The sequence below is a fragment of the Ambystoma mexicanum genome, chromosome 2p, assembly GCF_040938575.1.
Source record: "Ambystoma mexicanum isolate Mex_15411 chromosome 2p, UKY_AmexF1_1, whole genome shotgun sequence".
Classification (NCBI taxonomy): domain Eukaryota; kingdom Metazoa; phylum Chordata; class Amphibia; order Caudata; family Ambystomatidae; genus Ambystoma; species Ambystoma mexicanum.
The window spans coordinates 764104505-764132464 of record NC_090923.1 but is presented as its reverse complement, the minus strand read 5'-3'; the positions used below and the strand labels follow the sequence as shown (position 1 = coordinate 764132464).

The 27960-nt window shown below is 47.7% G+C and overlaps 1 protein-coding gene across 2 annotated transcripts in view; it reads left to right on the top strand.

Annotated features, from left to right (window-relative positions):
• The window catches only part of AXL (AXL receptor tyrosine kinase), a 357115-nt gene that overhangs the window by 193786 nt on the left and 135369 nt on the right, over positions 1 to 27960 (top strand). For both annotated transcript variants that reach the window (XM_069644414.1, XM_069644413.1), the window contains exons 5-6: positions 8431 to 8511; positions 15974 to 16089. In XM_069644414.1, coding sequence (XP_069500515.1) covers positions 8431 to 8511; positions 15974 to 16089 — 197 coding nt within the window. The remainder of the gene's footprint in view (positions 1 to 8430; positions 8512 to 15973; positions 16090 to 27960) is intronic.

Genomic DNA, 27960 nt, shown 5'->3' with positions numbered 1-27960 from the left:
GCATATTCCTGCCAATCTCTCTGCTTATCGTTCTGCACCCAGCCCTGCCACCCCACCCCCCTTTGATTTGAATCCATTTGCACATCAGGTCTGATGTAGTCTCTTACAGCATTCCTGTCCTGTGGATGGCTGAAAACCCCAAATCCTTACTTTTATCCTGCAGGATTTGAGCTGCAGAAACGAAACATAGTGGCAATTGTGATGTGCACCCCGGAAACCCAAGGATTTTCCAGGATGAGGTCACGCCTAGAATGAAGGCTAATGCTTTTGTTGACACCCTTTATGGGGACTGCCAAGTAGTTCCCAGTTGCTACATTTTGGATTAGGTAACATCAGCAGTATCCAGAATGTTAAAGATGAGAGGCACTCGTATGATATGATATGATATGATATGGCATTTGTAACGCGCCTATACTCAAGTGTTTCAAGGCGCGATGAGGCGGGGGGTGCACAAGGGGAGACAGACAACAGGCCAGGTGTCATTCAGATCGCGCAAGTGCAAGGGTAGAGGGGAGGAGAAAAGTGCAAAGGGGAGGTGGAAAGGGGAGAGTGCAGTACAGGGTTAAGAGCATACAGGATAAATAACAATGGCCAGCTTGTGGCAAGTGCGAGATAAGTGCAGAAAAGTGCTGGGTAGGGGGGCTGTAGGAATACAGACACAGTCCCGCGGTGCGAGATAAGTGCAGAAAAGTGCTGGGAAGGGGGGCTGTAGGGATACAGACACAGTCCCGCGGTGCTGGCGGTTGCCAGGGAGGCAGTGCAGGGGAGAGTGGCTGGGCCAAGGACCGAGAGCGGTAAGTGGCCCAGTTGCAGATTCAGTGCAGTTTCAGTAAGTTTAGCAGGGGAGAGGGGGAGAGAAGGCAGAGGCAAAGAGGAAGGTTTTGAGGTGCTTCCGGAACCGGAGATGGTTCTCCTCGAGTTTCAGGGAGGCAGGAAGGCTGTTCCAGAGGGAGGCCCCTGCAGCAGAGAGAGATCTGCCCCCAACTTGTTGTTTGGAGAAGCGGCTGAACCTGAGGGAGTTGGAGGCGGATGAGCGAAGAGCTCGAGAAGGAAGATATTTAGGAAGAGAGAGTTGAAGGTATTTTGGCCCAAGGCCCCAGAAGGCCTTGTGGAGAATGCAGAGGGTTTTGAACTTGATCCTCACAGTTACTGGGAGCCAGTGTAGTGATTTCAGTCCTGGAGAGATACGGTCCCTGGGCTTGAGGCCAAGGACAAGTCTCGCAGTCCTGTTCTGGATGATTTGCAAAGGGCGGAGAGTAGAGGCGGGCAGATTTAGGTAGGGGCTGTTACAGTAGTCCAGCTTAGAGAGAACCAGGGCTCTAGAGACAGTGAGCTTCAGGGGGAAGGAGAGGATAAGGAAGGATACCTCGGAGGAGGTGGAGCTGGTAGTGTGACTTCTTAGAGACGTCGGATATGTGAGGAAAGAAGGAGAGTGTGGAGTCGAAGATGACCCCGAGGTTTTTTGCCTTGCAGGTAGGAGCAGGAAGAGGGCCAAGAGAGACCAGCCAGAGAGCTGCAGGGAAGGAGGGAGTGGATGTGCCGATGAGTAGAATCTCAGTCTTACTGGCATTAAGGCAGAGGTTTCTGGCGACACACCATTCCTGGATAGCAGAAAGACAGTCAGAGATGAGGGAAGGAGAAGAGGAGGCCGAGGGTAGCCTGAAAATGAGCTGGGTATCATCCGCATAGCACTGAAAGTAGGGGCAGAGAGCGGCGATGCGGTGGGTGAGGAGTGCCAGATACTGGTTAAACAGCCAAGGAGAGAGGGTAGATCCCTGGGGGACACCACAGGTAGAGAAAAAAGATGTCAGAGAGGAAAGACCCCAGTTGGACCTGGGAGGGTCGATTGGAGAGGAAAGAGGACAGCCACGCCAGAGCCTGACCAGTGATACCCAGGTTATCACGGAGACGGTTGAGCAGGATGGTATGGTTGGCGGTTTCAAAGGCAGAAGAGAGATCAAGCAAAATGAGAACACATGGAGTGTTCGAGTCAAGATTTGAGAGCAGGTCCTCACGGATGTTCAGGAGAGCAGTTTCCGTGCTTCTGGTGGCTCTGAAGCCAGACTGATGGTCATGAAGACTACCAACAGATTCAGCATGGAGATTAAGCTGGGAGATGGCCAGTTTCTCCAGGAGCTTGCCCAGCAAGGGAGTGATAGAGATTGGGCGATAGTTAGCAGGGCAAGAGGGGTCAGAGGAGGGTTTCTTAAGAAGGGAGTGCACAAGGGAGTGCTTGAGAGGGGATGGGAAGACTCCAGAGGCGAAACAGTGATTGCAGAAGTCAGCAAGGGCAGGAGCCAAGGAGTCGATGTGGTCCTTGATAGTTTTGGAGGAACAGGGGTGGACCTGTTTTGACGAGACTTTCATAGATCGGACTTGTCTCGAAACCTCGTCAGCAGAAAACAGGAGAGAGGAGGGGTGGCTGCAGAGGGTCCAGAGGTAGAGCAGGGAATAGAGGGGGGGAGGTGAGAGAAGGAGAGTGAGGACAGGATGTCCTGAGTTTTAGAGATGAAGTGAGCGGCCAGTGCCGTGCAGAGGGCCTGGGAGGGGACAGGAGAGGTAGAGACTGCAGCAGGGTTTGCCAGCTCCTTGCAGATTTTAAAGAGTTCGGCCAAATGATTAGATGCCGCAGAGATGCGGGATTGGATAAGGGCTCTCTTCTTGGTGAGAACGGAGAGCCGGTATTGCCTTTGGAGCAGGCGGCAGGCCAGTTTGTCAGAGGATGAACATGAAGCACGCCATTTCCTCTCTGCCACCCTGCACTTGCGTTTAAGGGTGAAGAGATCCGAGTCATACCAGGAGTTACATTTGGCTTTGGGCTTCAGGCGGATTCTCATGACAGGGCAAGGATATCAAGAGTATCAGATATATCAGAGTGGAGAGTGGAGAGGGCTGTGTCAGGGTGGGAGTCAGAGAAGGTGGCAGCGAAAGCCTCAACTGACACGCGCTTCATGGGTCGGATGACCGAGACGGAAGGTGGCAGTGATGAGGGTGGCTTTGCCTGTGGGTAGGGAGGGTGAGGTGGGAGGAGAGGAGAAAGTGATCACTCCACGAGAGAGGAGTGGAGAGAGGAAGGTCAGAAGAGATGAGAGCATCGAGAGTGTGCCCTGCAGAATGAGTCGGCCCAGATGAGAGAATAGAGAGTGAGAGAGAGTCGCAGAGGTCGCGAAAGAGTCCAGAGGGGGGACAGGAGGCATCCAGGTGGATGTTGAAGTCTCCAAGAAAGAGGAGTTGAGTGGTTGAGGACAGGAGTGAGAAGGAGAGGTCCGCCCACTGGGAAAGGAAGGAGGAAATTTGACCAGGTGGCCGATAGATAGTGGCCACGGTAAGGGAATGGCTAGGAGAGAGAGAGAGAGAGAGAGAGAGTCGACAGACAAGACAGGCGTCCCATAGCCATGCATTGAAAGGTCATACTGTGCTGTTTTTGCATGGACTTCTGAGATTTGTAGCTTTCCTAAAATATCAGATAGGGAAGAAAAAAACTACAAGTCCCATAATCCCAAGGGGACAAAAATAGGACTTGAAGGACTGCGTGGCCTTGAAAAACTTGAGAACTCTGTCCAACAGGAAGCTGCTATGACCATATGTGGCACTAGTTTCCCATCTGGCCTCTGTAGCGTGTCAACGCTCTGGAGAGGCCGGAGTCACTGGTGCAGCTCTGGAGCGGCTTAAATCTTTTCTGGCTGATCGCTCCCAAATGCTATCTAGTCCCCCGTTTAGATCAGTTCCTGTGGCTCTGTCCTGAGGGGTTCCATGGGGATCCACTATTTCGCCTTTTGAAAATCTTTATGTTCACCCTTTGGCTGACTTGAAACAAAAACTTTAGAGAAAGAGTGCAACCCTGGGACAAAACGTATTTATCTTATGATACAAAAACGTGGCTGTTTTTTTTCTGCATATGCCGATGACACTTTGCTCATTCTCCGAGTTGACCCCCATCTTAAGGAAGCAGCATCATTTTTGCGATGGGACTTGGCTGACATTGGGGCTTGGATGAGGCAAAACTGGGTCATGCTCAATGGAAGTAAGACTGAGGTACTGGTGGTTGGCCGTCTGCCTGCACAGTCCTTGTGGATCGACAAATGCAGGCCTCCTTCTTTGGGTAATCTCCCCTCTGTTGAATTAGTAAAAAACCTAGGGGTTATGATTTCTGCCACTCTTTCTCCTGATTTCCAAATTAATGGCAGGTGTAGCTCTGGCTTTTTAAAGTTGAGAACATTAAAAAAAAAATATTCCATGAATCCCTGCTAATGTGACACCTCCCCCCCCCCCCGTGACCCCCTGTGGTTTCCTGTACAGTCTTGGGTATCGTGCAATGCCACCCTGCTGTACCAGCCTAAATACTACCTTCAAAGTCTCCAGGGGGTACAAAACATGACTCCCCAATTTTGAATAAACGTCGCTGGCTGCCCGTGGAAGGCATAGTGATATTTAAGGGTCTGTGTCTTATTCATCATGCTCTTCATGGTCAATGGGCCTTGTATTTGCGCAAAAAGTGTACTCACTACGCCCCTGCTAGAACGCTATCATCTTGTTGGCCCCAGGTTAAAAAAAAGGCACGGTTGGAGGTCTGGCGTTTTCCATGGCATGGCCTCAGCTCTGGAACTCTCTGACACTGGCTATGTGGCTTATGGATGATTATCTTACATTGTATAGTACTTTAAAGACTTTTCTGTACTCAAATTGATTGGGTTGGCTCCCCACTTTTGGTATTCAATAACCGCGCAAAGACACTTCTGGGTAATAGATGCTCAATTCTAAGCTCCAAAAAAAAAGAATAAAACCAGATACACATGGCCTGACTCTTCAGCCTTGTTGCCCCGATAGTGGTTCTGGGAGGCAATATTTTAACTGCAGGGAAAGTGCAAAGTTACTGGCTTGTCGGGGAATGAAAGGAGACTGACAATATCAATAATGTTGCTGACTGTGTCAGATCCAGTTCAGTCTTGCAAAACCCATCTCAAAGAATAAACCAACTGTACCCATTACCCACATGTCTGTACTGGGACGAGGAAGAGTAGGACTTGGTGTAATGAAGATTACTGGCAAATAACCAGCAAGCGCACCTTTGAAGCCTGATCCATCTGCGAACCTGTGCGCACTCAATGCCCACCCCCCATTTGTGAGCCAAAGCCTTTGTCCGCTTGGAGTCTGGCAGCTTCTGGACTGGTGGAGTGCACTGGAAGCACAGCCCACCTCCACCTGTTGAGGGTCCCTTCCCGTTGAAAGCCCTGCGTATTGTAGCCCTTAGGACCGGGGGTCGCAGCGTCTTTCATCGAGCCTTGAGCTTGAGTCAGAGAAGGGAGGGATCTACCAGGGAGTGACTCACCACTGGTGGGCGCCCTCTCTGCAGAGCAGTGGTTTAGAAAGGGTGTGAGTCATTTACAAGTCTGCGACTTTCACGGGCTGCAAGGCAGAGGTGGCTTGGAATAATAACACCTGCCAATCTTCTGTGTATATAGTGGTTTCAAGGATGGCGAGTGGGGTTGTTACTACCACACGCTGGAATGTGCAGATGCCAAGAGAACAGGTTTCCCTTTGTGGTATTGTTCTGGTTTATGAATAGGCTTTGCTTGTCCTATGGAATTGCTTTGGCTTTTTCACCTATGTGCGCGCCCCTTCGTTGTCCCCCATACACTTAAGTCATACCATGACCGCAGCTCAGTCCGTGAGCTGCTCTTCGCCTCTATCTTTGTTGTTGGCTAAGCTCGGTTGTGTGCCAGCAAGATAGCTCAGTGTGTTAAGTGGTTGACTGTCATCTGTGTAGGACCTTCAATCAATGGTTTAAATCATGGCCGGTTTTACGAACTCTTCACGGCCCTATACAGACTCTGCCCCGGAGATTTCATTTCAGAATACGTGTACCCCCGTGGGAGGGTTTATTTCGTGACACCGGCCTAACTCGGCTCTTTGTCCTTCTGGGCTGGATACATTCAGCACCATTGGGGATAGGAAGACATTTTGTTGCCGACCATAAAAGCTAGTGGGATCCTTGAGGGAACATCATTCATCGTGTGGAGTCCCGAGGCCTTACGCAGATGGTGTACACGTCATGTGGTCCCCTACCCTATGCCACCCCAAATGCATTTGTGTATTCAGCCCAGAGGGCTTCTGAGCAGGGGAGTTGCTAGCTCTGGAAAAGACCCGGGGCTAAGCTGATGTCAGAGCTGTTGGGACTGGGGGCTAGCTAGCCTTTTGGCTGTAGCTCCTGAGATTCTTTCCGGGGCTACAACCAAATGATCAGGGGCTATAGCCCCCTTAGCCCCCCCCCCCCCCCTAGCAAAGCCCCTGCTTCTGAGTACGGTTACCCGATGAATCTGTCACTCGTGACACCTTCTTTAGATTCCTTGCCAATCATTTCACAAATCATCACAATCTTGCCCTTTAAACTAATCGGTTCAATTAAATTAATGATCATTAGGTTATTCAGTAAAAGACCTGGAACATGGTGCCCCCAGTGGCATGGTGTCTGGTAGCCCTACAGCCTCCAATTTGCAATGATTTAAAAACGCTGCTTCATTTGGCATTGGTCAAATTTGTTTTGTGCACACGAAGTTGGTGTGATGTCTCCCCTGGCTCCGATCAGGTGAAGGCAAGAGCGGTTGTCTCTTCCACATTCATTTAATGGGCCCTTCTCCTACGGGCAAGCATTGAATGTTCTGAGGCTGAGGGATGTGGTGTTTGGCCAATACATCGGTCTCAAGTAATGGCATACTGCAAGCCTGCGTGATGACATCAGAACCATTTGCCCCTATTACATGAACGCTAGGGCAGGTGCCTCCTCAGGCCAGGAGTGGATGGGTGGCGGTCTCCAAGTGAGGACATATGTCATTAAACAAAGGGCTTGATATCCTTGCCTCAGTGGGCGGTCCTCTTCCTCACAGGCACAGCGCGTTTTGCTTCTTCAAGCTACTGATGAAGTCTGAAAGTATTGTCTACTTTCTGATGATGCTACATTGCCGTCTACGTGCCTGTAAGGACTGGGCGTAAAGTAATGGAAACCCTTAACCTATATATAACCTTACAACTACCATTGGCTCTCTTCTCATGTCCTGCAAGGATGGGGGGATGCATGGACTGGTACAGATAAGCAGCGCCTTAGCTCAAAAGGGAGCGGTCAGGGGTTGGAAGGGTACATCTGGGAAGCATCCTTGTAGGCACTCTACCCTTCTAGTGATCCCTGACTATTATTTTGCTGCTCCTGAGTGCAGGGTTCAAGTCGAGGGTATGCCCGGGTGGACGGGGTCCATCCACTTTTTTCAGAGGGTGGACTCTGTCCCCCACCAGCTAAAATTAGACACTTTGAGTGTCCTCTTTGGATTTATGAACTAAAGCCAACCTCGAGGATCAAACCTGCAGTCGTCAGGTTGGCAGGCTGAACACTTCACCACTGCACTCTATAACCTGATGAAAAATAACAAACAACCAAAGGTGAAACGTCTCATTTCCGTACTGCAAGTCCCAGGGAAAACATTTGTATTGGTCCTTGGAGTTTAAAACATGCACACCTTTTTAACGTTTTCAAAAACACTATGAGAAGAAAATATCCTCTCTTGGTTTTGTGTGTGTGTTGATTTTATGAAAGGCAAATGCCATTTGTCCTGTGCATTTTGGGTGGTTATGCAAAGCCAATTCAATGAAATGTGCATATTTCACCTTGTTATGCTAATTTCTAGCAACGTCCCATCCCATTGCATTTGTTGACGAGTCTCCCCACTTACATTGTTAGGACTTCATCCCTGCTCTAGAATGGTGGACATTTTGACAGATCCTTTGGCATTAGTTTTAGGCAGGGAACCCCCACCTAGAGCTAGGGATAGCAAGGGTCCTTTTCTAACAATAAAAGTATAGTATATATAGTAGATGTCCTGGGAGGATAGCTCAGTGGCAACGTGCTCGCCTTGGAAGCGAGACGACACGAAGCAACACAAATTCGATCAATGGGTTGCACATAGAAACCTCTGGGTATTTAAGCGCGTTATAAATATGCAACTAAGACAACAACAACAACAACAAAATCTGTAACAGCGCCTCGATGCACCCGGGCTGTGTGAGCGCTTTAAAAATGCAAATAAATAAATAGCAATAAACATGTCACCCTTGTGTCAGCTTCCTTCTTTCCACTATTACAGCACCCAGCAAGGTTGTATTCGTTGCAGGAATAGCACGTGTACTACTCAGGCCACCTTGAAGAACTGTAGAGAAACATAAAAGGAAATAAACAACATGAGGCAAAAAGGAAGAGGGTTGTATTCTATGGGAAGTGAGAAGGAGGGATCGTGATACATGGGCGGGCTGATAATTGTGCATCCAACTAGAACCAAAGTTCATTGTGCATTGAGAGAAGGCTGATTTGAGCAGTAACTGGTCATGAACTGAACTTGTGATTAGATTTTTTCATCTGATGGCTTCTTTCTGTTTTGTTTCAAGGTATCAATAAAACCTCCACGTTCTCCTGTGAAGCGCACAATGACAAGGGGGTCACCACCTCTAGAACCGCGATCGTGAAAGGTAAGACGCTAGCCTCCATTTCCTTCCTCTGTTCATTGTATTACTGAGCAACAGCCTTGAAATGTATCCTCAACACATCCCACCCTGCAAATCACGCGACTTCCATTTCAGTTCACAGTTACCAAAGAGCCTTTTGGCACACGTGTTCCCCCTGCACACAATAAAGGGCAGGGTAAGTGAGAGGGAAGGTTCCTAGTAAATAGGTGTGCTTGCACCTAGGAATAGGAAAGGTTGTAGGAAGCCCTGGACCGGTCGGACATCATCAATGCTTTCCCGCTTTAGCCTCTGCCCTGGTGATGAGGTGATAACTGCACTATTCATCCGATGGGATGACTGATTGCATCTGGTGCACCCATGCAAAAGTGCAGCATGGAACTAAAAACACACTGAAAAGCAGCATGCAACAAATCGAAGTATAGCCCTGTACAAGCGGAACAAAAGTGAAAAAAGTGCCTCACCAGGCAGCATTAATAGAAAATGTAATCCTTGGAAAGCATCGTTCAGCAAATCTGTCACCAGCGGAAACAGATCCACTAGCCCTTGTAAAACGGCTACTGCTGGAATAGAGGTTTGGGTAGGATGCTTAGGACGCCTTATTCACAAACGTGACTTGATCATCCCGGGAGGGGCTGGCTAGTGGTTCAAAGCTGCCCTGTCCTGCCCCCTTGCATTCGTTAGTGTCGGGAGTATGAGGGATGACCGTCATTTCCGGGCATTTAAAAGCGCGTCCCGTTTGTGAATTCCGGATTCGATTTTAAACGTCTTGAAAATGCCCCTTTTTAAGGGTGAGAAAAGACATCTGAATGAGCGCATCGTGGATGCGTTTATTCAGATGCCATTGGTGAATTGGGCTTCTCATTTTTGACGCAAATGAGGAAATGTGCGAGCGCATCTCCTCACTTGTGCCAAAGCATAATTTGAGAAACTGTCCCTTTGTCATTTGCAGATTTAGCAAGGCTTCTTTCCAGCAAATTCGGAAATGTCTATGAGTTAAGAACAAAAGCCATGAACTTTGCCAAATTAGCCAAGAGAAGTGCTATTCCTTCAAGAGACAGTTCTTCCATCCACGAGGATCCAACTAGCAACTTTCAGTATGGCTGTTTGGCAATGGTTGGACTCTGTCTTGGCAGAATTCATCTTCAGAAAGTGGTCAGGCATATACAGGCCAATCCATTCTGTACAGAATTTGTGGCATAGGGCTTCGATCCATCCCCTTGCCTGTCAGTATGTGGGCCTGTGTGGGCGTGAAGACATTACGTTATCCAATACCTATACTGCACCAATCACCACCGTAGTAGTCTTACGGCGCCTGGCTTTGTCCACAAGGTGGCATGTTGTGATCCTGCTAGGGTGTCGCCAGATCTTAGTCTGTGGAAGGAAGAGGAGGTTTCGGGAGGAAGCAAGCGGAAAGACAACCTAAACAATAGAATGTCCAAGAACAGAGAGGTAAACTTATCTGGATATCTTGATACTGCCATACTTCAGTATCTCAACCAAGAGAGAGCTTATATGTAAGTTAAGACGAATTGTATTGGCACACATGATTGTCCAGTACAGCTATGGGATTCTGAACTGCATCCACATATAAGTTAAATACCATGGCTGACAGAAATGACTGCAAGGAAGATAATTTCTTCGCTTTAATGCACTTCTGTAAATCCAGGCCTGGACGGCGGTAGGAAACCATCTCCCTATTTTGATTGATTCAATTTCTTCACTCAAGCTTTTGAGCAAAGGTCTTGGGCAACAAAATGGCATCATAGTAGTCAGCTGCAGCTTTAACCTTCAGCGAGGCAACGAGCAGAGCTTTTTAAAATTGACCCTGAAGCTGTTTTGTATGAACATGACCATTTTAAAAGACAATAAAGCCAATATATCAGGGTTCCCCATCTGGACCACCTTCACAGAGTTTGGTTTACTCCATCCAAACATTCGAAAAGTTGGGAATTCTCCAGTAAATGATACCCTTGGTAATGGTACAAAGAGGCCTGTATTATATATTGTTCCCAGTTGAACACTAGAGAATGGAGATTTCAGTTATAAACAAAACCGGAATTGATCACAGCCCTTTAAGCTTGATGACTGGAGTGCACAGTAAAGGATTTATAGAAAGTAATAGGGCCTCCTGGCCCAGGTAGGACTATCCCTCAGCAAAAGTAACATAAGATGAAATATCTGAGATCAGGAGGAGATTCACAACAAGAAAGTGATGGAGGGAGGCACCTTCATTGAGCATTGTCCAGACCAGGGTCATCATCGTTCATACAGACCACCTGCTTTAGATCATTGATTAGATTGGTTAGTAGATTACTGACATCTGCGCCCAGAATGTCACCTATCGTCATGGTTGGATGGCGCATGCAACCTACTAAACCGTGCCCTACTACAAACAATTAAGGAAATGCTGGTAGACTGTGACAAGGTAAGATTATGCAGGGCAAGTTTTAGAATAAAACTTGGGTAATAGGAAAGCGGCCCTAAAAGTCCAGGTCTTAGAAAATTGAATTGAGGCAGTGAACTTGAATGACACCCACAAATTTTGGAAGCTTCGCTGAAAGCAGCGCCAGTCCAGCTCAAGTGCCAGAGCTAATTTAGGTTTCCTATTGTTCCTGTTTGTGCGGCCAGAAGGGACCACTGGAAGAAGGTATCTTCATGGGTGCTGCAGGTGATACATTTTGGGGGGATATTGACTACAGCTTAATTAGGTGTTTTACAGAAGGGAAACCATTTTCTATTTGGACCTTGGGTGAAGATCCTCATGTAACAAGTAATGTCCTCATAGTCCAATTTTCATGAACTAGTATGCACATTCCTCTTTTAACAATGTATGACAATGAATGTCCACTTGTTCCTAGTAATCTCAGCAACCAAAATAATAATGATAAAACTGTTTGATTGGCTTTTTAACACTTTCAAGGTGGGTCTGTCCATCACTGAAACTTTTTCTTTTATTTGATATTTTAAAGAATTTGATTTCCAATGTTTACCTCAAATATACATTATATAGTCACCATAAGATACAATCACTTTCTGTTCATGGTCTTATTTCTCTACAAATTATGCGGTTCTGCCTTTCCTTTTCAAGGCTTGCCTAAAATAGTCAAAACATATGTGAACATAACATGATAATGATAAAACGTGAAACATCAAACATTTAGTGCTGTCCTAAACAATCTTGTGTTAACATATTTAGTAGTACACAATAAATTATATACAGAAATTAGAAAAAGAATAAAAAAGCAAATACATTCAAGAAAATTCTACTGGACAGGGTATGCCTTGTTTCATCCTGGAATCATGTAAAAAACATATATACAGAACATGAACAAATTAAACCGTTTGCATGTGTGCACGCTCTCAATGTGTGATGCTACCTATACAAACTAGATATATATGTGACCTGTGTACTTCTGTGGGTCTAGATTCCTGGGGGCTTCCTATTGGTCCTAGGAGTTTTATAAGGGTCAGAGTGTCCTATTCGCGGTCATAAATTTAATGAAAGGTCACTTGACCCGTTGCTGAGATTACTAGGAACAAGTGAACATTAATTGTCATACATGGTTAAAAACGAATGTGCACACTAGTGCATGCAAATTATACTACTAGGATTTTCTTGTTACATAAATACAGCTTAATTACAGCTAGTATTCTATTTGACTTAAAACCATTTGAGGTGGATGAATTGGTGAAAACATTAATTATCCAGCAGACATTAAAACATTAAAAAGTCCTGGAGCTGATTGAATACTTGTTGATCTTTTTAAGCTCAATGTGGGCATATGTGCACCCTCTTTGTTGCCTTTGGGATCATGTCCAGATTCATGAAGACTGATGATAATAATCTTGATTCATAAGAAGGGTCAAAGAAATTGTCCTTACTTCCTAATCACCATATTTCACTTTTGGATGGGAATGCCAACTAATTTAGGATCCAAGACAGAAGTAAACGTGAAAAATCAATTCCCGAATCTGAAAATTAATATGTTGAAACATTTTCATGGAAAGAAAGCTCCCATCTAACTTGCACTTATGATCCTAACATCCTCCTTTGACTTTGTCAATAGGTCACACTTGTGCTGCACTTTCCAAAATAGTGAAAGTCTGATCCCCTTGCTGAGCATACTGATACATTGTCAAATGGATAACAGAGCTAAAATAAGATTAGTCAGGGATGCTAATGTCGCTAAGTCAGTGACTGTGGTAGAGTGCCTTCCAAGTATGTGTGCTGGCCCCCCTCTAATCTAATGTACACACTCATTCTTTACATCATGTATTGGAGTTGGCAACAGGTGATCTCTCCTGAAGGGTAAACCTACACTGGTGCTAATTTATGATGATAATGCATTTTTGATAGCTAGACAGCTAGACCCCGCCTGCTCTCCCCCCGTCCCCCCTTTGGACCTCCCCCAGACCCTACACAGAGTGCATGCTGGCCCACAGCTTTATTGTTAACATTAAGAAATCCTCAATGCGGGTCATAGCCAAAACATGTAGAAAAGTTATATGGGGAAAGGAGGATGGGGATGCTAACCAGCTGACCTTGCCGCATGCATCTCTGAACCTCTCACCAGAACTGCGTTCAGCAACAGGAAGAAACAGGATTGGTTGAGGGATCCCAGTTCCAGACGACACGTCACAAGAAAACGTTTTCTAGTTGAATATTCTTTAAGGAGGTTGAAACACCTTGGGAAATGAGGCAGAGGTCCTTCCATCTCCGTGCCCCATTATGCCCTATAACCACACACTGCATCTTCTAAACCTTCTCACAGTAGCACAGTGCACATCAGGAAGAAGAGGTGTGATTGCCTGAGGACACCCACATGACCAGGCCTCAGTCATCAGAGCAACAGGGGCCTGGAACACCATCTGTTTGCCCTTCCTCCAGTTCAGAAGATCCATATAAACCCTAAAGATGGCATCACCAATCCCGACAGAGATATCAGAGCCTGTGAAAATTGCTACAACCATTGTCGTCAGTTTTTCATGCGGGCAAGGCCATCCCTCTTGAGGTTCAGTTGTTAACTCTGCATTGCCAGTTACCTGGGTTGTTCCCTCCAAGACGTCATCCCAGCCCCCTACTTGTTGACTCAGAGTCTACTTTTCTATCAGGGATCAGATCAATTAGGATGACGGCATTATATCGATGGGATCATCACCCTTACTGAATGGAAAGAATTGGTTGGACAGCTTGATTCTAAGATTTTCTATCATGGACCAATAGTACTTGTGCTGGACTGAATCCTTCTGGCTTTGTCATGGAGGGCACCCTCTGGAGAGGATGGAGGCCTTTCTTAGATGTAGTGCTCACCCCATGGAAGATTGGGCCTCCATTCACCCTCGACATTCCCCTCACGAGAGCCTCCCTAGGCTAGCAATGCAATGCAATGCAATATGAGCCGCTGTTATGAATACTGGAGCTGCCGTTTATGAGCCGGCCCGGGGTGGTAACCGATCCCCTGGAATTGGAAACCAGAGAGCGTGCCAATCTCAAACATTGCCTTTGTGATTCAGACCATGGTCATGACTTTTAACAGCCCTGTTTAGTTCCACTGGATTAACAAGCGGCCAAACTCAGGTGACTCATGCCTTTCATCACTGCTGTGGTTGATGGGTGGGAAGGGGGCACATTAACTGGCAGCTGCACATCCAGCCGTTAATAATCGGCACCCCTGATCTGACCTGAGTCATGCTGGGATAATAATTATACCAGCAAACAAAGGGAGGCAAAATTAGACTAGAAAGGCCTTGCTTCCGCTAAGATGAATACGCCTGGCAGGCCCTCTCTGATACGTCGAGCGGTGCTTCAGTTAAGCCCTTAATGCGTTCATTAATAGCGACTTCCATAGCGCTTCATGTTGGATTGCTCCAGCTTCTAAGCACTATACCAAGGACCAGACCCATGCTGCATGGCATCGTCCTGTTTCCAAAACACGCACGTTTCCTCCTGGCCTTACCTGACCTTTTTAAATCTGTAAAGAAGGTAGCCAGAAGACGTCCATAGACAACGCTGTACTTAAAATAATATTTCTAGTTATACAACTCCAGAAATATTCTCAAACATGCTTGGGGGGGCGGGGTTTCTTCTATTTTTTTATTTTATTTTTCTCAAACGTTTCAGGGAGTCTATGCCTCAGTCTTTGTTGACGGAGTTGAACTTTTACAAATCAAGTAGCCACTTTATCTTCTGTGCTGTTCTCAGACTTAAGACACCGAAAGCAGGTGAATTCTACCTTCCTTCCTACCTGACTGGTGACCATCGTTCTTTTTCTTCTCGGAAATCATTTACTCCCCAAATAATTATGAAAGTATTTTGCCTTCCAGAATAACTGACCGACTTCCACATTTTAAGCATGGATCTTAATGACTTCCTCCTCCAAAAAGTTGAGTGAAGCACTGACCATAGGTCTTGCTTAATCTGAATCGCTCACCTCTAACAGCTCGCTCCTGCTCTACTCTGGCCTCGAGGTCCCCATGCACTTTAATGAAGTATCACACAGTGCAATTGTCACTTGAATGTTTGCACGTTTCCCATTTGTCATCCATGGGGGCCTCTTAGACCTTGCACTCTCTGCACTCCCTCTCTCTGGTTAGCTGAGTTTGATGAAAGAGCCCTGCATTAAGGCGACCTCTATTAATCCGAGTAGGTGCGGGGGGGGGGGGGTACACTTGCAACCAAAAAGGCCATGGCAATTATTTTAAAAGTGGCCCCATATTACACATTTTCAACAAGCACAAGTTCCTATGCGAACATTTGGGTCCTATAGGCCAGTCCACCCCTTTACAGGCAACACTTAGGCTGATTTGGGAAAGGCAGGCCCTTCTTTTGACTGAGCTGAATGAAGCTGGCTATTTCTCGAGGAGCGTAGGCTGATCCATGGCCTCTCATAGACTGTATGCGCTGGGATTGGGCAGGGAGGTATGAAATGGGCCCTCTTTTGGACTAAGATGGATGAAGTTGGAAGCTTGAGTTGGATGCATTCCCACAGGCTCATGTCTCCTTGTGCTTGCATCAGTATGGACACATGCAGAATGTAAATAAATAAATATGATCAACTTTCCCTAAGGCAAGCTTACTTTGTTCCACAGTTAAACCCACACAAAAACCCATATCCCCCCACATATCTGTGTCTTTTGAATTCGTGCTGCATTAATGGATTTCGATGCTTCCATGTTTCCCAAAACTCTTTTGTTTATGGTTTACATTTGAACATGTGTCACTTTGCTTCTCCTTCTTTCTCTAAGTTCTAACCTCCCCACTGAGTAAGAAGCACCAGGATTAGACCCAACAGACGAGAAGGCTGGCATTTATGACAAATGCCCTGCTGTAACGCCGTGTTCCTTTGAAAGGGCTCCATAAAACCTGTCTGCCGATATTGAATCTTACAACAGCTGCAGTAGTGTTTTTTTTCTTCTCTTTTTACCTAAATCTTGAATTTACTGACATGTGTTCCCTTTCATGCAGCGCTGCCCCGGAAGCCGCAGAACCTGCAGCTGCTCTCTGGTACTTCAACCACACTAGAGATCTCCTGGGAAGCGGGCTTTGCTGGAGACTACCCTGTCTATATGTGCACCGTGCAGGTGAGCAGTGACTCTGGGGGGTTGCTATTGAAAAGAAGGCCGGATACGCAGCAGTAGTCTTTATTGGTGTAGTTACACATTGCAAAGATAGTGCAGGCACAGGCAGGTAAGGGAAAGCACAGGACATAAGGGACCTACGCAGGCACACCTTCTCTGCAAGCCTGCCTCTCTTGACCGTAATACATACAAGACTCAACAGGACACTCACAGGGCATTCCACACCAGTGGTGGCTCGGTCATGTTTTAATTGGAAGGTTGTAAATGTTTCAGCCACATAAGCAGAGTCACCGAGCATAGCAAAGTAGCCTGAACCAACCAAGTGCATTTCAGGCAATAAGGGATTCTCTACCCATGAAAATGTTTTAAAATGTTGAGTTAAAAGCGTGTATTTTTAGCACACTTTCTGTGACAATTTGGGTAAAAGGCCACAGTTTGCAATGGGTTCTGTAGGGTAACACATGTAAAAATCCAAGAGATGCAACAAGTCACAAACATTGCACAGGAGCATTTTCCAACTCCTTTTCATGATGCCCCTTTGCGCATTCAGCCCAGCAGTATCCCAGCCTGAATCCCCAACGGCCCATGCAAGTCTGGGGAAGCAAACCTGCCCCAGTCTTGCATGTTTTGTTGGGCATGCGTGCTAAGGTACTAGTGAACTGTCAATGGGAAATCGTGTTTCCCTTTGACAGTTCAGTTAAAGCCAGCCCAGAAGAGGTCCCTCAGCTGCTTGTGGCAGCTGCAGGAGAGCGAAGTGTTTTCACGGGGCTGGCTTGGCTTCTCCATAATGAGTGGCAGGTGGACACCCCATCGCCCATTATGGATGAGCCGCCCCTGTTTCACACACAGAACGCTCATGGCATTAAGCGTGCAAGCAGGGAAGACAGCAGTTTAAAAGCACATTTATACAGCTGCCATACAGGAGAGGGGCTGCTTTGACTATGCATTGGCCAATTTATAACCATTCCTTGTGAAAGTGAGTGGTAAATCAAAGTGTCTGGTAGACAGTGAGTATCCTGCTAGTCTATTTGTGTGACCTCATTTGAGAACAAGCCTAAAAATGCACCAGTGTCGAGTTCTATGGACAAGGCACTTTATGCACTGGAGCGCCTGGAGACTGCCCCTGGGTGGTAGCGGTGTGTGGTGTAAATCAACCTAGCATAACACTAGAATTGCTGGCCTCTGCAAAGATGGCTCTCCTATCTATGCAGTTGACTGCTAGTTTATGTGGAAGAGCCAATGAGACTGACCACATCTCTGTGCCCAGGGACTCCCTGTTCAAAGCTATGGAAAGGCAGACAGTCTTTCATTACAGTACTCGAAGAAGATTGCACTAGGGAATTCCAGTCCAAAGCAATCCGGGTTTGCACTCTCTGCCTCAACATGATGTACATGTATAGTGTATGTATAGGGGCAAGTCTGGGGTCCCAGGTGAGGGTTGTGTGCTTGTGATCTTTAAACATGGCATGCTTCATTTTCATGTAACAGGTGGGTGGGTCTGATCAGTTCATGCCTCAAACTTGTTATCACTTGGCATAATACTGTCATGCTGTGGCTGCGGGGGCGCTGAAGAGGTATAACTGCGCTACCACTGTCTCTTTACCCGACTAGTGGCAGTTCCTTGGTCTCCTGTGAGAGGCGTTGATTCGTAGCTTGAGTATATCCAGTTTCCCACTAGTCATCGGGATTCATATCGGCTCCTTCTTGCTTCATGGAGCTTGAATGAGGAGAAGAATTGCTGAGTGAATTCATGTAGTCTGTCCTTGCAAATGGCTGTATTACACGATGAATAGTCTTTGGCTAAATTATACACCGAGAAGGATAGGTCCTCATAGGCCAATGACCTGTCAGAAGGATGGGCTGAGTAAAAGCAGTCATATGTTCGGCTCTGTCCAACGTGTGACCTACTCTCGCACAGTTCCCTGACTTTACAGGCAGAGTGTTGTTGCCAAATCCTCTTCTTTTCTCATGGTGCAGACTGCTTCCCAAGTCATTAAAGGGTATAACTCATCTGAACTCAGGCCGTGGAAAACGGTGTAAGTAGGTGGACGATTAACAAGTCGGGGAGGGTGGGGCAGGGTCACCATTTGGGGATTTGTGGGGGATTAGCGCCTGACCTTTCTAGGTTTTAGAGATCAGCATTCCTCCTGTTGGAAGGTCAGGGGGCACATGTTTTGTGATAGTACATTCTTGTACAGCGACTTAGGTCTTACTTGGAGATTCCGGAATGTTGGCTGAGCAAGCAGCAGCTTGGGCTTGGAGCTCCGGACTCCCCTGGCCTCAGATATTTGAAAGGATATTTGACTTCATGAACAACACAAAGAACATTGAAACCCCAGAGAACCCAGTTCCCAACAAATGCAGAGCTGACATGAAAGAAGCACCTCGCCCTAAAGACATTTACTCCCCGTTACTGAAGGTGGCCCAGGACGCAGATGTTAACAGAAAAGTGTCTAACTTGAAGGGAAGAGTCTGCCAGGTGGAAAAGGAGTCTGCAGGACTAGCAACAGAAAGAGCTGACAGCTACAGGCCATATAACAACATCAAGAAAGAGCTGGCTGAGGAAAAAGCTAAAACCCCAGAGTTGGATCTGAAGGCAAGGATGCAGAACCTCAGACTGGTAGGCCTCCCTGAGAGTGCATCTGTTTGTAATCCACTGGAAGAAGTCATTATACAGGTGCTGAATGGGATCTATGGTGAAGATGTCCTGGGTAAAGGAGACCTGGATTCTGCTTTCAGGGTCAGCAAACGTACTACTATGAAATCCAGACACATTTTGATGGTGTTCACAAAAGTAAGTGCAAAGGAGAAATTACTGAAGACAGTGAGAGAGAAGGGTCGTGTTCATTATACAAGAGAACCCATTGCAGTTTTTCCAGACTTCCCAAAGGATTTGTTTGAAAAGCGGAAAGCCTTAACAGAAGCAAAGAGTTTGGCAAAATAAATAAATGTAAAAACTGCTTTGGTTAAGCCTGATATACTCACATTACACCTGCCTGGTGGTGATAAATCACCGGAAGATACAGAGGAGGCAGGGAGGTGGATTAGTGCTTTGGGACCTTCCAGGTAATACATGAAGTAGGTTTGACTGTGTCATAGCCCCACTGGAGTATGTTCGTATTATGAGTGAATGAATGCGAAATGTAGTTTTCATTTTATTGCTATCATGGTTTAGTTTCATAGTGCATTTAGATGCTGGGGCCCCTGGGAGTTATATTCCGGCTTCAGTGTGGTTCAAATAATCTGTGGCCCAACACTGTTTAGTTCTGTTTTTTTGGGATCACAGTTTACAGCTGTTAGGGAATCATAAGATACAATTGCAGTTCCAAAAGAATGACCTTGCAGATTGGCTTCATCACATGACCATAACAAATTATGACTGTGCCCCCAATTGTAAAATGCGCTTTATTATGTTATGTTATGTTATTTTGCATTTATATAGCGATTTATATACCATTGATATGGTCTGAAGGCGCTGGTAGGTTGAACGCCCTTGGGAACCGAAGTTCAGATCAGTAGAGAGAGTAGAGAGAGTCAAAGGTGCGTGTGAGCACCGGCTATGTGTGCAGCTGGTGCGGTATTTGTGTAATAGCTGCTTCTTAGTGGTAGGTGTGGTGATTGAGAGATCAGGAGTATGTGTTAGTTCTGGCAGGATTTATCCAGACCAAATGTGACTGCGTTAGGCCTGAGGAGAACACCTGGCTAGGGGGTGTGTAACCAGCAGTGTTTACTTAGAATGATGTGGAGTGTGCGGCGGATGTTGGTATGAGAACAGTTATACTGAATGGTGTCATAGTATCTCTGTGTTCTAGTTGAGTGGTGGTGTAACGGAGAGAGTAAGCGTGGTGGTGTGATATGACGGGTTATATGCTCTTTCAAACATTCTCTGCATTCCAAATCATACTATATACGTCACGCAATTCAATGCGCTCCAGTCCGTTCCATGCTCTCCTATCCACTCCATGCACCCCAGTCTGCTCCAGACACTTCGGTCTGCTCGACGCACTCATGCACTCCAGTCCGCCCCGCGCGCTCCAGTCCACCCCGTGCGCTCTTGTCTGCCCCACACATGCACTCTTGTCTGCCCCACACATGCACTCTTGTCTGCCCCATACATGCACTCCTGTCTGCCCCACGCATGCACTCCTGTCTGCCCCCACACATGCACTCCTGTCAGCCTCATGCATGCACTCCTTTCCGCCACGCACACTCCTGTCAGCCACACGCACTCCTGTCCGCCACACGCACTCAAATGCGCTCTATTTACTCCGATCCGTTTCGTGCATTCTAGGTTGTTTTATGCACTCCGTCCACATATTTCACCCATAACATCTTCATACTTCATCCTTTCCATCCATCTATTTCACACATTTCATCCACTTACCGTCACACATTTCATCCACATACGGCACCCGATCATCCATATACGGCACCCGTTCTATCCACATATGTCAGCCATTCCATAAACGTACGCCACCCCTTCCATCCACGTCCGATCCATATATGTGATCAATTCCATTCACATATATCATTTGTTGTATCCATATAGACTCCATCTACATACTTCACTCGTTCCGTCCGCTCTACGCATTCAGCAGCTCTACGTACTCATCCATTCTACGCACTCATCACTATTGCATGCAGTCTGCACTCGTTCGTTCTGCATACTCATCCACTCTACGCAACTCGTCTGCTCTACTCAGCACGTCCGTTCCACTCTAGGCACTCGTTCACTCTAGGCACTCGTTCACTCTAGGCACTCGTTCACTCTAGGCACTCGTTCGCTCCAGGCACTCGTTCGCTCCAGGCACTCGTCTGCTTTATGCCCTCACACGTACTATGCATTCACCTGTTTTGCTCACTCATCCTCTCTACGCACTCATCCCCTCTACGCACCCATCCCCTCTACGCACTTATACCCTCTATGCACTCATGCCCTCTACACAATCATCCCCTCTACGTACCCCTTTTTTCATATGCACTCATTTGCTCATATGCACTCGTCTGCTCTATATACTTGCCGGCCCTACCCACTAGTCTGTTCTATTCAGTCCTCCTCTCTACTCATTCTTCCGCTCAGCTCATCCATCCCGCTCCGCTCATCCATCCGTTCCCCGCACTCATCCATTCTATATGCTTATCCGTTCTACGCACTCACCCGGTCTATGTAACTCATCCGCTCTAGGCGTTTGTCCGCTTTATCCCCTCGCATGCACTACACCTTCATCTGCTCTACACATTCACCCACCCTATGCAATCACCTGCTCCCGGCACTCACCCGCTCCCTGAACTCACCAGCTCCCCGCGCGCATCTGCTCTCCGCACTCATCCGCTCTCCGCACTCATCCGCTCTCCGCACTCATCCGCTCTCCGCGCTCATCCGCTCCCTGTGCTCATCCGCTCCCCGCACTCATCTGCTCCCCGCGTTCATCTGCTCCTCTCACTCATCCGCTCCCCGCACTCATCCGCTTTATGCACTCATGCTTTCCACGCATTCAACAGCAATATGCACCCATCAGCCTTATAAAGTCATTTGCTAATACGCAGTAATCCTATTCTATTTATTCATCTGCTCTCTACACTCATCTGCTCTATACCTTCATCCTCTCTATATCTCCATCCGCTCTATATCTTCATTCGCTCTATACACTCATCTGCTCTGTACCCTCATCCTCTCTATACACTCATCCGCTCTATACCCTTATCCGCTCTATACACTCATCTGCTCTATACACTCATCCGCTCTATACACTCATCCACTCTATACATTCGCCAGGTCTGCACATTCATCTGCTCCAGTGATCTACACACTCTCCGCACTTCCGTACTCCTCCGTGATCCACACTCATGCGCTCTACATACTCATCCGCTCTACATACTCATCTGTTCTACACACTCATCCGGTTTACGCTCATCCGTTCTGCACATTCATATGTTCTACGCAGTCCTGCGTTCTACTCGCTTCTCTGTATTTACTCACTCATCCGCTCTACACGATCGTCCGCTCTACACACCGAGCCGCTCTACACACTCATCCGCTCAACATGTTCATCCATTCTATACACTCATCCGATCTACATACTCATTCGATTTACACACTCATTCGAACTATACAGTCATCTGTTCTTCCACTCATGCATTCTTCCACTCAGCGAATTCATCTGTTCTACATGCTTTATCCATTCTAACTATTTCATCCATGCCATTCACTTTGTTCACTCCTCATGCAGTATGTCCATTTCAGGAGTTTAAATCTCTTTAATGTTTCCGTATGATTTATTCTTATTAACCACTTCACTGCTTTGATCTACTTTACTCGTTTAATTCTGTTTGTCCTTCTAGTTTATATTAGAGGTTATTAGCTGTCAATTTCTCGCATCAGGTAGTTTGTTGGATTGCTGTCATTGAGATGCTGTTAGTCTGTTTGGGTTAGTTTGGTACGGGTTGGTTTTAGGAAAAGAGACAGGTTTCAGCAGTTTGTGGAAAGACGTTAAATCCTCAGTTAGGTGGATGTGGGGTGGGAGTGAGTTCCATAGCGTGGGGACCAAGGCTGAGAATGATGATCCGCCTAACCTGACTGAGTTTGTCTTCGGTATGACTAGGAGGCCGGCTGAGCTTGATTTTAGGGTGCGTGGGGGGTGATAGGGTTTTAGCTTGTCTTGAAGATATTGAGGTAAAGTTTTATTCAGTGCTCGATGGGAGATGCATAAGGTTTTGAAAGTCACCCTTCAGGCTACTGGAAGCCATTGCAGTGTCTTAAGGGCTGGGGAGATGTGGTCTCTTGGGCTGAGCGCAAGTAGTATTTTGGCTGCCGCGTTTTGTGCCCTTTGGAGTTTATTCCGTTGGTATGCGTGGACTCCGATGTATAGGGGGTTTGCGTAGTCCAGTCTTGATATAACGATTGATTGGACCGCGGAGAGTCTGTTGGGAAAGGAGAGACATGGAAAGATGCGCCTAAGGGTTTTAAGGTGGTAGTGGCAGGACTTTGAGACATTGTTGACTTGGCGCGAGAGTGTTAGGTCAGAGTCAAGGGTGCATCCAAGATTTTTCACTGAGTTGGAGGGGGTCGGTGAGTTGCCCATGGCGGATGGCCAGGGTAGTGGATTCGGAAGAAGTTCGGAGTTATCACATACCATGATTTCCGTTTTGGAGGGGTTTAACAAGAGGTGGCTTTGGGTCATCCAGAGTTCTATGTCAAGGAGGTAGGAGGCCAGGTCAGGTCGGGAGTTGGGTTTTGAGTTCAGGAGTTTTAGAATTAGTTGAGTGTCGTCGGCGTAGTTGTAACACAGGATGTTGTGTAAACGAATTATTGGTGGGAGGGTGATCAAGTAGAGATTGAACGGGAGGGCGGATAGGCATGCTCCTTGTGGGACTCCCGTGTCGACTGGTTGGGCTTGGGAGGTATAGGTGGAGAGTATTGTTATTTGGTACCTATCTTTGAGGAATTAATCTATCCATTTAAGAGCGGTTCCACAAATTCCTAGGGAGTGGAGGTGGTCTAGGAGGATTGAGTGATTGATTGTGTCAAAGGCGGCGGATAGGTCAAGAAGGATTAGTGCGGCGCATCCCGCAGAGTTTGCCGTCATTTTAAGGTCATCCCAGATTGAGATTAGGGTGGTTTCAGTTCCGTGACGGGCTCTGAAACCTGATTGGGCGGGGTCTAGGAGATTGTTGGCTTCGAAAAAGACATTTAGTTGGGAGTAGGCGGTTCGGTCAATGAGTTTGGCAAGGAACCTGCTGTTTGAGATGGGGCGGTAGTTTTTGGGCTCGAGGGGGTCGAGGGAAGGTTTTTTAATTAGAGGTTTGACATGAACCGTTTTGAAGGCGTCGGGAAAGATACCAGTGGAAAGGGAGGCATTTATGATGGATCTTGCGTGTTCTCCTGCGCAGGTGGAAGCGAAAATGTCTTTGAGGGTTGTGGCTGGGCAAGGGTCCAGCAGCGAGCCAGATGGTTTGCGGGCAGATAGAAGTTTGAGAAATTGCTCTGGTGATATTGGACTAAACGATTTGAACGTTGGTTGCGTAGTGGTCGCAGCTGGTTGGGGGTAGAATTGCCTGGTGGATGTAAGAGAGCCAGTTTGGTGGCTAGAGTATTTGTTCTTTCGAGAGCCGTGGTGTAAAAGTGGGGGGAGAGTGAGTCGCACAGTGATTGTGAGGGGGTCGGGGACGGTCGTGGTGCAAGCCAGATTGGTGAATTTGGAGATGATTTTGTGGAGTTCTTTGCTTGGGTTTTTGCAGTTTAGGATTCGGGAGTTGTAGTGGGCTTTTTATGCTTTCCGGATTTCGGCCTTGTACTGATAAGGGTGTCGGGCCAAGGTGGCCCTGCTCTCCTGGGTTTTGTCTTTCTGCCATTTGCGTTCTAGGTATTTATATAGTTGTTTAGTGGTCTTCAACTCAGGAGTGAACCATCTGGGGAAGAGGCCACAGTGGGTTGATGGTTTGCAAGGGGGCGTGAGCTGCATCAGAGATGCGTTGAGCCATGATTCAAAGGCATCAGGGGATAGTTGTTTATTGAGTTGGCAGGTAGGTGGTGGAGACTGAAGGAGTGCGCCGGCTAGGTCTGTGACGATTATTAGTTTTTTCCAGCATTTGCATAGATTCGGAGGTTCAGATTCGAGTACGGGAATGGGGTGGGATGAGCGAATGGCGAACAAGAGAATGAAGTGATTGGACCAGATGATAGGGTGGGGGGGTTTAAATGAATCCGGGTGTTGGAGCTAAAGATGGCATCAAGAGTGTGTCCTTTATAGTGAGTCAGGCCATTTATGTGGGTTGGAGGTTAATTGCGTCTAAACCGTCAACCAGAGAGTGTGTCATAGGGTTGGTGGGCATGTCGAGCCATATGTTGAAGTCTCCAAGAAGGGTGAGGTTGGGATGGTTTAGTTCAAGGGTGGCAATAGAGTCGCAGAGGTTGTTTGCGAATTGTCTATCGTAGCCAGCGGGCCTGTAGATTATTAGGAAGCTGGGTGAGAGCGAAGGGGAGAGGGATAGTTTAACGAGGGGAGATTTGCAGGAAGGAATGGAAGGTTGGTTGTCGATGATTGAGGCGTGGAAGAGAGACTTGAAGACGAATTCTACTCCCCCTCCTCTGGAGGGACGGTTCCGTGTGATGAGGGAGTAGTCAGGGGGGAAGGCTTCATTAGCAATTGGGGCGAAGTCGTCGGAGAAGCAAGTTCCGGTGATGAAAACCAGGTCTGGTTTGTCAGAGGCGAGGAGGTCAAAGATGCAGTGTCTGTTTTTTGCTACGGATCAGGTATTAAATAGGATGCAGTTCACATCGGCAGGCAAGGTTGGTCTCGGAGCTGGAGCGGAAGGGGGTGGTGGCGGAGAGAGTGGAGGCTGGAGAGGGAGAGGGATAGGGTGGCTGATGATCGTTGGGAATAGTGGGCGAGCAGAAAAATTGGCGGGCTTCGGGCGGGATTGGGTGGCTGCGTGTGTTAGGATGATCGGGTTTGGCTCGGGGGATTTGAAGGTGGGGTGTGGGCGGTTAGGAGTTTCAGTGCAGTTGATGAGAAATCGAGGGAGTCGGGTTTCAGGAAGGGTGAAGCTATGGGGGAAGGAGGTGATTGAGGGAATGAGGTGGTGGGTCAAGACAGGGGAGGCGAAGAGTGCTGAGAGATTGAGGGGTACCAGGTACGTTTCCTCTTTAGTTTCTTTGTTGCGATTGGAGTGTGAGAGAGGGCAGGGGGTCAGAGGGGGAGAGGGATGCGGCTTCAGTTCTTGCTAGGGCTAGGCGTGCAGTTTTAGGGAGGGGAAAGGGTGCGGTCGGGGGGAAGGTGGCGGGGGTTTGTGGGCAAGGCGGGGGGTGGATGATTGCCGGGCAAGGTGTGCCTGGTATGATAGTAAGGGGAGCAGGCATGGTTAACGTTGGCTGGTCGGTGGTGGGGTTCGGGGGAGGAGTGGTCTTAGGGTGGTTGGCTCGCCATCGTGCCCCTCTGGCTTGGTGTTTGGAGAGGGGAATGGTAGGGAATGCGAAGGAGGGTGGGATGATTTGGGAAGGGTGGGACGGGAAGGAAGGCAGATCGGGGAATGGGGGCAGTCCACAGTGGTCGTTTCCGACAAACTCTAGTGCAGTGGGTGCACTCATGCTTGGTACGAGGTTTTAGGTGGAATTAGGGAGGGCCTTCTAATTGTAGTTCTAAATTCAGTGGGGGCACGCTTTTGAGCACATTTCCAAGTTCAATTTGCACAGAGATGATATTAGACTATTAGGTGCACTTCTAGATTCGACTGTACACAGAGATGATATTAGGATTAGCCCTGACTCTGTCCCTTCCGCCTGACTGGCTGTTGGGTGGAAGTTCCATATATGGTGTTGTTGAGAAGTCCAGTCCAGACTGGCTGGAGCCTTCCCAGTGACTGTATGTTGAGGGTAAACCCTGTGGGTGAGACCTGGGTGAATGGAGTGTGTGACCAATATGCACTTCTTGTTGTGGCTGTCTGGTTTCTGGCATGAGAGACAAAGACTGAGACTGCCCTGCCCGAAACTGGCCTGAATGCAGTGTGTATTGTTGAATGGCTGGGTACTTGTCCCAAACCACATTCCTTGTTGTGAGTGTCTGAGAGGGAGGAGGATGGCCTGAATGCACTGTGTGCCTGATTGGCTGACTGACTGCATGAATGCCCTTCTGCATGATTGGCTGCTGCGTGTGACCCAGCAGTGTGGATGAGAGACAGGATACCATATCTGGGGACCTCTCACCACTGGAAATTGTTCAGAAGCTGTGTCTACACTTGAAGAGTAACTGGAACTGCTGATCCTCGACACCCAGCTGGAACAAGAAGACTTGCTGTTGCATTTGCTTCGATCTGATCTGAAAGCTGCCAAATTCGTTGAAGACTGATCCGAGAGAGGACCTGGTAAGGCGCCCTCTTCCCGTGCTCCGAGGGACCATCGAGCACCGCTAACCTTCGCCGAAGCTCCCTGGAAGTCAGACCCTCGAAAGGCTGACGACCCGAGATGTGACCACTGAGGAGAACGGAGGAAAGCACCCGGGCTTCGCCGCTGTCAAAGTCTATTGCCGTCGACCAGGGTTCGCAGGTTTGTGTAACCGCTGGAGGCCCATCGAAGTTGTGTTGCCCAGCCGTGGGGACCACTTGACGCCGTGCTGCCGACGAACAGAGCCGCCCCCTCCTTTGCCTAAGAACATTTGAATCGAAGGACTCCCTTGTCCGCAACGTCGAACACTTTGTCCCGCCGGAGAAAGTCGAGGACAACCAATGCGCTGAGGAGAATCCGCCGGTGGGTCTCCCGCCAACTAAAGGCCACAAAGACTTCAACGACTCGATGCCCTTGCTGGGCCACGGTTCTTCTGAAACTCTTTGCGGTCCTGAACAATCCATCGCCGAGGTGCCCCGCACACCTCATCCTCGCAGGAAGTCGCTGACGAGCACCGCCTGGATCGACGTCGTGGTCTCGGCACCCTTGAACTTCTTATTGACGCCGTCAACGCCAAGTTCACCATCTTCGACGCCTCTCGATGATCCGTGGCTCCGGCTTTAAAGGGAGTCACTCAAGAAAGATCCGTCGACGCGTCTTCAAAGAACTCTACTCCACCAGGTACATTGGGGGGTAAAACATTATAGGAGGAAATAAGACTATTGAACAATATATGGACTGGGCTTGTGCTATATATCTTTATTTTACAGGTTGCCCAGGTGGGGGGGATCTCCACACAGAACTGTGTCTATTGGTAGGGAAGCCAGTATTCTGCCCATTGTTTCAACCCTCTTGAGTTCCTTCCTATCTCTATTGCTGGTTCCCTTGTTATTGATCTGTTTGACATTTTAACTGTACAGTTGATGCACTTTAATGAGATTTGATAACATTGGTGGTACCACTTTAGAATTGTATATATTTATCATTGTTGATTT